This window comes from Neolamprologus multifasciatus, chromosome 3 (assembly GCF_963576455.1).
Source record: "Neolamprologus multifasciatus chromosome 3, fNeoMul1.2, whole genome shotgun sequence".
Lineage (NCBI taxonomy): Eukaryota > Metazoa > Chordata > Actinopteri > Cichliformes > Cichlidae > Neolamprologus > Neolamprologus multifasciatus.
The window spans coordinates 20,136,045-20,150,062 of NC_140441.1; the positions used below are offsets into that span (position 1 = coordinate 20,136,045).

The window sequence follows — 14,018 nt, forward strand, 5'->3', positions numbered from 1 at the left end:
TAGTTCTTCAGGTGTCTGAGGGAGGTGGATGACCCGATGACGAACAGCATACCACCCCTGTCTATGACCCCGTGGATGATGCAGTGAACTGTGAAATGAGCTATTGCAAACACTCTGGAAACAACTCTGTAGGACGCTCCACGTGTCAGTCAGAAAAGAAAAACAAGACCTCAACTGTGGCACCCCAACCATGTGTCCGGTCCTGGTTAATCAGATTCAGCGGCACTTTTAGAGACTCCCTGCTCAGGCGAAAATCAGGTCTAGTGTCCTCATTATTAAAAAATCTGTCCAGGACTGGGACACTCAGTTTAATCCTGCAGTACAGTGGTCCGGCCTGTTAAAGGAAAAAGTGGAAAATAACAGAAATTGTTTTATTGTTGTCATCATTATGAATGTTGCTGTTCTGGTTCTTTAAAAAAAAGATTTTATGTGTAAATCATTGTTTTGATTATTACAGTTTGGAACAGCAGATGATGCAAATCTGAAGGCTAGACCGTCCCATGTACCTCTCACTTTTGGCATTCGTGTTATTGGCGGTCTTAGAAGGACCCGCAGCCTATGAATTGGGACTCAGCTAATGTATGTCTGCAAATACTAACTAATCCTTCCTATGTGCTTGAATATGTAGGCAATTATAAATGTGCTGAGTAGTTAAACGGTAAGGTTAAACTAGCAGGCTTTTCTTTTCCAACTGTTTTCAGAGGCTAACGTTAGCGTTTGTACTCAACAGCAAAAATAAGTCTACAACTTGGGCTCCTCCACTGAAGTAAAACATAAATTAAGAGATCGGGACTTTTATTAGAGTCTTAAACTATTCCTTTCTACCTGTACAGTTGTTGAAAGATTCTGTCAGTTTATGTAACAGCCTTCAGCTGTTTTAGCTAACTGGCACTCACAGCTAACTTCAAAAAATAAATCATGTTGAACCTAAAATTACCATCATAAAGAATAAGTCATCAAAATATTCCCCATTTATCTAGTAACCGCAGGAGTTAAGATAAAAAGATAGCAACTTTTTCTACATGCATACATTTATTGGTGGATTGTGTGTAAATGTTAATTAAAAGTGCTCTGGTATAGATAGTTGATGGAGACTTATTATAGTAAGTGATAGTAAGTGAATGACTGATAATTGTAGTACTGGACCATATACAGTTTAAATTAAAATAAAAATAAAAAAGTAGTCACTTAGTAGTCACTCTCCAAAAAAAGAAAACACACACAGTGTACTGAGCGTTTTGTTTTATTGCAATCCTTTTTGGGTTGGAACACACTTCTGACTTTAGCTTTCTTCCGGCGTTCTGAAGGAAAACCTCCCATCCTCTCCACTCCAGCTTCACTAAAAGCAGTAGAGAACTTCTCAGTGCCATCACCACCACCTATCCTCTTACCTACCTGGCACCGCCTCTTAAACTCACGGCCACCCCTCCTCTGCAGCTGAGCCAGGGGCTACACCTCTGTCACAAATACATTATGTCAAATGAAATTTTTTTACCTCAAACATGCGCTATGAATATTTTTGTATTGTTTTTGTGACCCATCTTTTTTTATTTGTAGCCAACAGCACATTTAAACAACAGAAGTTGACCCAAAGTGCTTCAGAGACAGGCACATTTACATTTCAGGTTTTACAACAAACAAAAAACAACAACAAACCCAGTTTCAAAATACACGAAAAGGTGAAAGGTGCGTTTTGTTGTGTTAACTAATAATTGTGGGGAAAAATAAACCAGTGATTTTGTGGTCACTAAGTGTGTTTAAAGCTTGCAAATTGATGATGATTCATCTCATAAATCATGACACATCAGTAGTTATTGGTATCGGCATTTTAAAAAATGTGCAATCAGGCACGGCATCGCTTAAGGCGACAACGAATGCGGAAGTGTCGGTGAGTGAGTGCTCTCGCTCCAGCTTGACTCTCTGTCGGGGACACTACAGGGCGTATCCGCTCTCTGAGAATCGGGAAACACGTTGATATTCGCTGCAACTTTCCGCTTTATTTTGATCAGTGTAATCGCTCCGTAGTGCTGACCGTCAGCGGCTGCCTAGAACATCGACACCAACACCAGCCTGCTGGATATCAGCCCAGCAATGAGCGACACGACCACTTCTAACGGTTGGTTTCTGAGCTTTCTGTAACTTGTGTGGGAATGAAACCGTGTTTCACCGCTGCAGTTCATGGTATATGGTACATATATTGCGAAAAGACCTCTGTAGTTTTCCATGTTGTGACATTGATGTCAGCCCTCCTGGAAAACTAACTTATTAAGCCCGCGTGTAAAGTTTCAGGAGGATATTGCGCACCTACATCAGATGCGCTGCAGAGCAGAGGAAAGGGAAAAGCTAGTAGAGTCTCGTCAGAGGCTTTGGGAAAACTATTGCTTTTGAATTATCAGACACACCTTATTAAGCTTTATTGAGCTATAATAACTTACATGCTGTCCCATTGTCACAGAAAGACTGTTAAAGCGGGTTTGAGCGATTGAAATATGTTTTTGTAGGTTTGTGGTATTTCGGCATCATCACGGCGCTTGCAAAGTTAACGTGTTATGTTAAGTTAACTCTTTGTATTACTTATCCTATTCTGCTTTTTAATATAATAGCTCTTTCAAGATGTAAGGGGGCGATCGTGGCTCAATAGTTCGTCTTGTAATCGGAAGGTTGCCGGTTCGAGCCCCGGCTCCGACAGTCTCAGTCGTTGTGTCCTTGGGCAAGACACTTCACCCGCTGTCTACTGGTGGTGGTCAGAGAGCCAGTGTCCGGCAGCCTCGCCTCTGTCAGTGCGCCCCAGGGCGGCTGTGGCTACACTGTAGCTTGCCATCACCAGTGTGTGAATGGGTGGATGATTGTGTATAGTGTAAAGCGCTTTGGGGTCCTTAGGACCAAGTAAAGCGCTATACAAATACACACCATTCATTTACCATTTAAATGTACTCAGTGTTTGTCCTGCTGCAGATTTTCCATCACAAAACTAATATTACTCAAAGCTGACTGAATAACCTGTAAGATTAAACTGAGTACTGATAAACTGAGTGTGTAGTTGAATATTTGCTCATCAGATAAGGACTCTTCGAGCTATGTTAATAACGGTTTCACAATGTCAAATCACGCTTTACTGCTTCCCGTGAGAAAATGTTTATTTCTTTCTTCTTCTGGTATAAAACAGAAAAGCATGAGTTTTGTGGTTTACTGTATTAATCAGCAGATTAAGAAATATTAACCATAAATGTCAGCTGCTTCTCCAAAAGTGCATCAAGTTTAATTTTATGTCAGAATGCCTGTGCCTAAATGTGTGAAGGTTGCTTTAAGGGCTCAAAACCAGAACCAGACTGACCCTGGATGTTTGAGGGTTGAGATCAACACTGAACTGCCATCAGTGCGACGCCGTCACATCTAAATAAACCGAAGCAATTAATGTTGGATTATTTTCTGTAAAAACAAAAAAGTATTCAAGGCAAATATAAATCATTGCTGCAAAAGGGATGGGAAAAAACAAATAAGAATTTGGAGATTCTCATTGGCTCTGCTTTCAGAGTTTCTAAGCAGCATATAAAGACATTACATTCGCTTAAATAATTTGCACGTAGTAAAATGTTTGTGCATGTTGGCGATATTTCCTCTCTGTGTTGTGATCAGTGTTGGAGTCATTACTACACAAAATGCTTTTTCTTTTTTAAAAATAGCGCAGTACCTCACTTAATTTCTCCCAGGACAAAGTCTATAAATGTATTACTCCTTAGATTACTTTCATGTTTCGCCATAAAATAACCTGAAAAGCATTATGCATAATTACCACTAACATAAATCCCTATCCTAACGAGGACACACGTGTGATCTTTCTCTTAGTACTTAGGTATGAGCACAAAGCCGATGACAAAAAGAAAAAATTAAAACTAGCATAGAGACTTCAAAGTGATCTCCACGGTGATTCTACCTTAGAAACATAGACAGGTAGAAATAGATGCCTGATTGCTCATCAGTTTGTTACCTGTTGAAGTTCATGGTCTGGCTGCTGGGCAGCGGTCGGCATTTACTCAACTTTCACCCTGGGTTTTCGGCTAGCTTAGCATTAGCATGCTATCTGTGCAAGGTGCTTGCAAAGAGCTGATTTTGTATTAACAGCATAATGCAGCTGTTTCTGTCTTGGGTGTTTGCACTATACAATTACTCTGTCCTCCTTTTGTGCAATAAAATATAAATGTCCATATGCACGCTGCAGACTGTGCCCCGATTTTCCTCGAATCAATAGGCAGGCAAACTTACAATTCCAAGGAATTGAAGAAATTGTCTCTCTGTAAGAACTGGTTCTCAGTTGCCATCTCTACCCGTAATATTGGGCAACATAGGAAGACATCTCATTTGGTTAACCAAAGCTGTTTAGAAAAATTGGTTTAGAAAAATACCCTTCTACCCGTGGGAAATTTCAGTGAATATCAGTGTTTGGGTTTGTGCCCATGACTGAGATGGTTACCACGCCTTCCAGAAAGACCAGAAAGTTCAGGTGGGAGCTTTGCAGCAAGCAGGAGTGCTTAGTTAGTAGGTTGCCCCTAGATCAATGTGCAGCTGCTTCTCTGAACTTTATCTGAATTTGTTAGCATATACCAATAATCTGTGCTTTTAAAATGGATCTCTGTTGTTATATGCTTGCTGACTTCACCCCTCTGAAGTTGCCTTACATAAGTGTGGCGTTGACTGCCTAATTGAAGCTTTGTTCGGGCTTGCCCTCACAGCCACAAGGAGGATTCAGTTACAGTAGACAGTAGAAGTTGTTTTTTTTTTTTATTCTTTTTGTTCCACATTATTTATAGTTTTTGACGTTAGATGAAAACACACAAAACGGCACAAAACCCAGATGTGCAGTTCACTATCCTCCAACACTGTGTACAACCATGAAGCTCCTTATTTACAGTGTCAGAGACTAGATGTGAGTAGGAAGAAAACAGCTGATCTGTCTTACATAAACTTTTATGTATAATCTTTAAAATATTGACTGTTTGACTGCAACAGCTTCTGAGGCATTTCCTTAGACAGATAATGAGCTTGGGTTTTTGTTTTTGTGACTTTAGTTTTCACAATCTGATCTGTGCATTTCATTATGCTAACTCTGATAGTATTCTGTATTTTTATGAGGATCGATGGCGATAAATAACTTATAAGCAGTGATTATTGCGATGCCTGTTGAACGGCAGAGTGCTGTAGTGTCAGTCTCGCTCATTTAGTTCCAGCCGATGTCTTCATAACCTTTAAAAAGTGGGGACTATTTCCATTTTTCCATGAGAGGTCTGTGGCTTGAAGAAGGCCAAAGCTCATTCAATTAGACCCACTCATCCAGTCCCTTAGTTTGGAGACAGGAAAACACTCGTATCACATGTGTTTGTTTATGTGTGTGTGTGAGTGTGCAGTACAAGTGTATGCCTTGGGGTAATTTAAGCTGTCGCCATGTCTTAATCCTGTCCTAATTACCAGGCAGAATGTAAACTCACTCCAGTTTCAGCTGGACACTCAGGCAGTCACTGGTGTGTGTGAGTCTGAGAGTGGTTCCCAGTTTAGTCGAGCAAACTCCCTCAAAGTGATTCAAAGAAAAGAAAAGTGTGTCTCAAAAGCTAGAAGGAAAAAAATGAGACTGGACTATTTTAGGTTTTTGAAGATGTCTCACCCAAGAGGTTTCTATATTTCTTTTTTCTTCTTTAACTGAACTTGATTTAATTAATCATTTGTGTCCTCACATGAGCCAGGGTGTGCAAACAAAAGCGTGGGTAATCACCACCAGAGGTTTTGGAGTGAAACCACCCTATCACGTGACCTATTGAGGTCACCTGAAGTAAAGCGTTTGTGAGGGTTGAAGGGCCTGGGAAGGAGCCTCAACGCTGCACTGTAGGAGGACATAGATTGCCTTCTTTACTCCTCTTTCACACCGTTGGTCTTCTCGAGCTAAAATATGAACACTGGCAAACTCAAATGTGTGACCTTTACCCTCTGGGTGCAGGTGCACAGTGTTGAGTACACCTGAGAGCTGAGTGTTGTCCTGTCGAGGTGGCTCTTCTCGCTGTCAGCCACAGAGTTTAAACGACCTCCTAGTGATCTTTCAAATTAAAAGTGACTTATAAGTTGTACTACATACATAGCTGGTCTCTAGCCACATACATCAGAGAAGGTTACCCCCCCCCCCCCCCCCACACACACACACACACAAATGTCACCACCTGGATTTAACTAAGCAAATACTTAAAACCCTTCCACTGGTTTGGAGGTCTAAGTTTGGGTAATGTTTTGTTGTTGTGTGCTTGAAAAATGTGGTCAACTGACTGCCTGAATATACTGAATGACCAGGTTTTTCCGTCAGCCATATTATTCCAAGATGTAATTGCCGGGATTCATCGGGCTTAAATTGTGAAAGAGTGGCTCAGGGACAAAGAGGCAACCATCCAGTGTATTTATCGTCGCTTCACATGTCAACGATGAGCATCCTTCAATCCAGCTGGGTAAGCTTGAGCCAAGATGTTGGAAAGAGTGACCTTTGGTCAGCTAGAAGCTTCTTTTTTTAAACACTTTGGTGTCAGTTAGGGGAGGAACAACAAATGCATTTTTTGGGTGTTAAACATTGGGAACTGGTTAAACTTTTTAAAAGTTCAGACTAAGCAGCTCAAATTGTTAGCCGTGTCAGCTGCTCACCTTAAAGCTTGACTCTACCTGGCTGCTTTACATTGTTGAAGTTCATCAATACAAGTTGCTAAATTTCATTATCATCTGTCGCTGTCTGGTTGCCACATCGCATCTCGTCACTTCCTGTCATGCATTTTCCTGAGTATGTGGAAATGAGAAGCCACAGTGAACAGAACTGCATCGCATTCAGTTGAAAACCTATTTCCCGTAACTTACCCGAGGGATAAATAAAGTTCTATCTCTCTTTAATTTCCTGAACAGTAGCAGTACTGTGCTCTTTCTTTATTTTGCTGGGAAAATGGGAAATAGTTTCCACATTTGTTAAAACTTGTACAAACATACATGGTAGGGCTGTGCGATATGACCAAAATCTCATATCCCGGTATAAGACATTTATCGTCCTGACAACGATATAAATCACAAAAATGTAATATTTTCTGTAAATTCTGTGAATCTCGGGCAGCTCGACTTGCGTGAAGTGTTTCCAGCTGGGCGTCCTTTAGCGTCCATCGTTTTGATGGTCACTGCAGTGGCTATATTAATTTTTTAAAGTTCTCTCTTTCTCTTATATTTAATATAACCACACTATGGACGGACAAGCGCCTGTTTTTACGTGTTGTCGTTAGCAACAACGACGGTAACACCATTGCGTGGCTCCGCTGTCCACTTGTTTGTTTTCCACGTAAACCTTTCACAATAAAGCTCAAGATCCTGTTGAGACTTTTCAAAATAAATGGAATCACGTGAAAGAGTATGCAGAGAGTTTACGGATGAGAAGCAAAAAAGAGCCGTCAGGTGCTAAAAAAGAATAAACCTTAGACTCAAACTTTGAAAGAAAACGGTGGCCGTTACAACTTATGTCTAAAATGTGTAGTTTCATGCATCGGTTAAAACACTCGACTCCAGGAAAAGGACGCCCAGCTGGAAAAACTTCACGCAAGTTGAGCTGCCCGAGATTCACAGAATTTACAGAAAATATTACATTTTTGTGATTTATATCGTTGTCAGGACAATAAAGGTCTTATATTGGGATATGAGATTTTGGTCAAATCGCACAGCCCTATATATATATATATATGTACCAATACATCTAAAATTGGTTCTTTGCTAAGTTGTCTCTTATGTGTAGACACAACACTGAGTCATCTGTTGAGTTAAGGTGACCTTTTAATACTTGAATGATTTACAGGTCAGTGTTAAGTGGTTTAATAAACAAGCGTTCCTCTTAAAATGATGGATGATGGACTGAAAATGAGTGAAAATGCAGCCAATGTCCAAAGAAAAAGTAACCATGTTTATGGTCTCAGGTGATTACGTCCATGCATGTCAGTACCTCAGGACCGAAACCTAGTGAGGAAACATTACATATGGTGCATTTTCCTATTGTATCCATAATATTGTTGACATTTTTATTTACTCCAATAAACGTATGACACTAATGTTATTTAGGAAAACCAAATGAATCCATTTGAGTGCAATCTGTGGAATTTCCCCCAATGAAAGAGAGGATATTTAAAGGTTAATGTACAACGTTGTGCTCCTTACTCATTGTGCTTTCACGAAATCCTGTGGACTTTTGAATACAATGAATCATCAAACATAGACAAAATGCAAAGAGGAAGCGATGCGGAGTAAACGTCATTAGACTGAAAGGGCACCGAATCCACAGGAATAAATAGCAACAGAAGGCTGATTATTGCATGTGGTCGCCTGCCGTAAATATTTCCCTGTAGCTGGCATCCAATAGTGTGAATATCGATAAATGGCATGAAAAGTGCTTTAATAATGTGCTTTTTCGCAATCTGATATTTGTTGAGGTGTTTGAATTCTTGGTTGAGTCAATATATAAAGTAAATACTTGTTAAAAACCCAATCATGACATCAGAAATGGGAATTTGGATAGAGTTTGATTGGTGCATACTCATTGCATTGTGCAATCAGGACAGGAGAGTGAACAGGTGGAAGGAGCAGAGAAAATTAAGAGTGCGGCACATTGATGAGACACCAAAACAGCTGAAAAAGTGAGGAAGAGGTGAACATCAATAAAAGGCAAGACAAAAGTGACTCGGCAGGAGCTGCGATAGCAGAGTTGGTAAAGTTTAAAAATTAAACTAACACGTCAGCATAAAGTCTGGGATACTCTCTGAGTGCTTCATAGACACGGTTTTAATGTTTTTCTCAAGGTTTAGTCCCTGCTGCTTAACAACAAAGCTGAAGAACTCAAAAAGATTCATTAAATGTCTCTTTAGACTCTTTCTCTGCTAGGAAGCTTTCTTAACTAACTTCAATCATTTCTTCCTGTAATGATCCACGTGTCTCTTAGGCTGTTCAACAAAGTCTTCCTATTAATTAATGCTACAATATTACATACAATCGAGTTATCTCTATCAGCAGAGTGTGCGCCATAGACTTCCAAGGTGGCTGTAATTACAGCACTACTTTAAAGTCTGTCATGGATCCAACTGTTTTAGTGGATGTTCACGAGCCGAACAAGGGTCAGCGATCAGATGACATGCACTTTACATTTCCACCCGTGTGATGGTGTTGCACACAAAGGGTCAGATTACTAACTGAATGTAGCTGAGTGCTTTAAATCTTGCAGCCGTCTCCGATTCCCTAGCTTACACTTTTTAATGCCCAGTTGCCAAGAAGTGACTCACAGAGTTTGACATTAAAACGAAAAACTAAAATGAAACTAAAAGGGCTCAAAGGGCTCAAAGAATGCAGCGACAGCCAGCGTGCTGCTCTTTTGTACAAATGACCCCAATTTAATGGCCTGTTCTTGGTCCCTCGTTGCCCTCCACATCTGCACCATTAATCATGAAAATTGAATATGTTTTGGTCTGCACAGACGGTTGGATAAAAGGAGAAACTTTTAGATATCAGCTTGAGTTCTTGGAAATGGTTATCGCTGCTGATATTTTATCAGTAATTTAAAAAAAAAAAAGCTCACAAAACTGCAACTTTAATCAAGAACAAAAAGAAAACGACCTCTTCATTCTACAGAAAATCCAAAAAGTCCAAATGTTTCTTAGAAGTTGTAGCTGGAAACAAATGTAACCCCCGCCCCGCTGTTGTTGCCGTTTAAATTCATTTTGTTAATCCACTTCTGTGAAGTGCTCATGTCTCTAGCTTTAGTTTGTAGTTCTCTCTCTTTTATAGGAGCTCCACCACAGCACCAGCTGTGGTTACAGAAAAGATGTCTGGTTCCAATTCAGAAACTCCTCAGTGATCAAGCCATTTGCTAGTCTCCAGTCTTATTTTATTTTAAAACAGTCATCTAATTGGCCCGTGATTACTTCTGAGTCATTTTAGAGGCGCACAGGACCGTGCTGTTCCAACAGTGTGGTTGCCACTGTTATTGCAAGCTCATAGACATGCAACTTTTGGTAACAGGCTGGTCAGTCAGCAGACAATGATCAGTGTGTTCAGTCTTGGGCACCAGGGAACTGGGACAATGGAGGAGCACAAATGTGTTTATGCATCGGGTGCACATAAGCTAGTATTTAGATACATGTCTCCGCGCGTGGTGTTGTTCTATAGTTCGTGCAGATTAGCTGTCGTGCAGCCCTCTCTGTCTGCGTCTCTCTATCAGACCCACCCCGAGTCTCTTTGTGCTGTGCACACACAGACCTGAGCAGACAAAAGCACTATTGTTTGTAGAGCTGGAATGCGTCATGTGGTACCTCACTTTTGAACTTTGACCTGATCGAGATGTTTGGTTCAAAATGTAATATTTCATAGTATCATCTGATTTATTCACACTTACGCTTTTATTGTTTTTACATTCAAACATTTACAGTTTTAGTCATTTTACAGTTTTACAAAAGTTGTGTTCTGAAAATATTGGCATCAGTAGCATTATTGACATTTCATATGTCTTCCATGGCTTAAAATGGGGAGTGGAGTAGTTAAGGTAGTGATAGTACTTATTGTAATAGTCCTACTGCAGTAGGCCTATGTTGGTGGGGTTGCCCCATGATGCACCTAATGTATTCACCTAATGTGTATATACTATATATATAATGTTCTTCCTCTACCCCCCCCCCCCCCCCCCCCCCCATTTTTACACATGTCGAGGAGCATGTCAGGTTACATTTCACTGTGTGTTATACTTGTATAACTATGCATGTGACAAATTCACTGTCTCTTGTATTATACACCAGTATTGCAGTTATTCATTACTGAACTGTGGCTCTGTCACACATAGTGTGTCTTTTGTCCTGTTCTTCTCTGTGCTCGCTTCCCCCTCCCATCAACCCCAACCGGTTGTGGCAGATGGCTGTCCCTTCCTGAGCCTAGTTTTGCCGGAGGTTTCTTCCTGCTTGCTCATAGGGGGTGATGTGACCGCCGGTGTTTCTATCTAATATTGTAGTGTCTTTACCTTTTAGGATATAATAAAAACCTTGAGGTGACTGCTGTTGTAAACTGGTGCTATATAAGCTGAATTGAATTGAATTGAAGGGACTTGTATTGTACTTGCAACAGCAAATCTAATGGAAGTCAGGTTAAAAGTTATTTTGCTCATGGTGTATTTTATTTATCATAATTAGCGGTGACACCATGGGTTCAGTGGGTGGCTGGTTTGATGAGCATCCCTGCTGTCACAGATTAGTGCAAGCAGTCCTCTGTTGACCGTGCAGCGTAAATACAATGAATTATGATTTTTAAGCTATTTCTTTCCCCCATGAGCTTTGGGTGAGCTTATAAGTTCATTCAGTGGAAGAGTCATCACTTGCTATCATGTGAATACTACAGTAAAAACTTACTTAGATCAGGTAAACATTAACACTGTTTACCTGCTTCAAGTACAGGCCTACCACCACTAAGGTAAATGTTACTGTTCAAGGAAATGTGGTATCTCTGTGTCTTTTAACAAGTAATTAAGTAATGGATACACAACTAAATGACAGATAGGTGCCTGTTTTTCACAATCTACATTAGAAATTTCTGTTTTTTACAATAAGTCCACAGTTTTGGGAAAAAGAACATTTTTTTGTGAAGAACAAAAACTTTCTGTTTTATAATTACTTGAAAACCTGGGCACCGAGCTACTAGCACATCATCTTAAATTTTGCACATTTATTTCTTACAATTTAAATGTAAGAAATACACGTGCAAGGCCTGCTGACAGGTTTCCTTGATTTACTGCAGCAATATTTCTTTGTCATGTAGAAAAACGGAGACATTCTGTTGAAAGTGCACTTCTTTTTTTATGATATGAAGACGTCTCAGGGTTTGAATGTGTAGTAAACTGGTTTGGGATTTGAGATCAAAGGAGGCTGTGTGTGGCCCATGATGTAAAGTGAGTTTGACATCCCTGGATGACTGTGGCAAGACCTCCTGAAATTTTTTTTATCTTCAAAATATATTTTTGTTGTTTTAATTGAAAGTACAGGATTTGGAGCCCAGGAGATGTTTATTGTACCCAATCCAATAATCTGGACTTTAGACCCCCGGGTAGGCAGGTAGGAGTGGGAGCAGAGGCAGATTGAGCTAAAATGGTGAGATGTTTACTGTCCTTGCGTCTGCTTTCTGCTGTAGTCTGTCTGATGATGTAACCGCCCCCTACGCCCAGGTTGGGTTACATCTGTTATGTTTAACATGCATTAAAGTCAGCTTAAATAAAACATGTGACTGACTGCTATCTCAGTTTATGGGACCCTTGTAAAGCTGGCTTACAGCAGCCTTACAGGAGTACCTGCTCTCCTCTCTCACTCAGAAATAAATCAATAAAAGGGGAAAAAAACAGTCGAAGACAGAAACTAAAAACCTTGGAAAACATTCCCAGTGTTCTTCACAGCTTTTGTTTTTGAAGTTTGCTTCCTAAATGCGTGCTCAAAGTTGTAAATGCGTCAAGTTCATGTTGCAGCTGATAACATTTGAATCCCATCAGCTGCTCGGCTCACCCTTCATGTGTTCTCCTCACACCCTTTGTAGAGATCAGGTTGCAGTGAAAGGTGCTGTGAGGACAAGGGTTTTGTTTTTCAGCGCCGCCTTACAAAAATGTATTGAATTACTGCTTCTTTTTTTTCTTTTTTCTTTAAATTGTTTCTCATCCTCTAGCTGGTGACAGTGCTGAAAAGAGCGGCGGGACCAATCCGTACTACATCGCCTTTGTGCTGGTGCCTATTCTCTTCCTTCTGGGCCTGCTCGGTGTGGTGATCTGTCATGTGTTGAAAAGGAAGGGCTACCGGTGCACCACAGACCATGATGAGGAGGAGGAGTGTAAGGAAGAGGTCAAAGATCCCGAGTTGGGCGGAGGTAACGTTTCAGAGATTCTGGTGGTCATTGGAGGTTCTGAGAAATTTGACAGTATCGTTGGATTTATGTTTTTATTGCGTCTAAGGCTTAAATCATCCATCGCCTATATACAATACAAGCCAAAGATTATCTCACAGCCAGGTCATATTAATCCAAGTGGACGTGAGGGAGGACAAAGACGATTGTTACATCGTGTTGTTGTGTTGCTGATGTGTCTTCTCAGAAAAAAAGGGCCTTTTTTTTCTTCTTTAAATAAGCTAAGGTAACACCAGTTCATTGTCAAAGATAGGACCGGTTAAATTAAAACAAGCCTTACAGATTCAATTTAGTTTTGACTCAGGTTTTAACAGGAAGAAACCTCCAGCAAAACCAGTCTCAGGGAGGGCCTAGATCATTTGGCGGATGCGGGGGAAAGGAGACGGGGGAAAGAAAGAGAAGACAAAAGAGAGTGCAAGGAGACGGGACAAAAACCCAGACTGAGGGAGACAGAGGGCAAAAATGTAATGATATGTTGCAGTGATGCATAAACACGCGGGCAGTTTGAAGAGGTGAGTGAAGGAGTACCGCTCAGTGCGTCACGTGAAGTCCCGCAGCGGACCAAGCCTGTCGCAGCATAACAAAGGGAGGCTTCTGATTCAGCCCTGACTATCAGTTTTATCAAAGAAGAAAGTTTCAAGCCTAATCTTAAATGTAGAGATTGTGTCTGTCTCCCAAATTCAAAACTGGGACCTGGCTTCACAGTTTCAGTAGCAGAACATGACTATGATGCAGATCCATGCGTACCCGGCCTCCTGCAGGCAGTGTCAGTGTTGTCGGTCCTTTAGCTTAGCCTCTGCACAACCGAGAAAACAATGAAATCAGTTCTCTTCACCCACTGTCTCTATTTCCCCTTTCTTTTGTTTTAAACATTTGTCATCTTTTTGGACCCCGCTGACGCTCCATTTCCAGCTTGAGACCGTGATTCAGGTCTCATGACATGTTGAGCTGGCAGCACGATTAGAGCTGTAAACCGAGAGGCTCTATTGTGTGCATTGTTTACCTCATATCCCTTACTCATCCAACGTCCGCATGATTCGAGGCACTGCGTAATT

The 14,018-nt window shown here is 40.8% G+C and overlaps 1 protein-coding gene across 1 annotated transcript in view; it reads left to right on the plus strand.

The window, feature by feature from the left end:
* Positions 1 to 1,561: 1,561 nt before the first annotated feature.
* rell1 (RELT like 1) overlaps positions 1,562 to 14,018 on the plus strand; it is a 40,775-nt gene continuing 28,318 nt past the window's right edge. The window contains exons 1-2 of the mRNA XM_085139933.1: positions 1,562 to 2,116; positions 12,730 to 12,927. Of these exons, the coding sequence (XP_084996059.1) occupies positions 2,092 to 2,116; positions 12,730 to 12,927 (223 nt within the window). The 5' untranslated portion in view covers positions 1,562 to 2,091. The remainder of the gene's footprint in view (positions 2,117 to 12,729; positions 12,928 to 14,018) is intronic.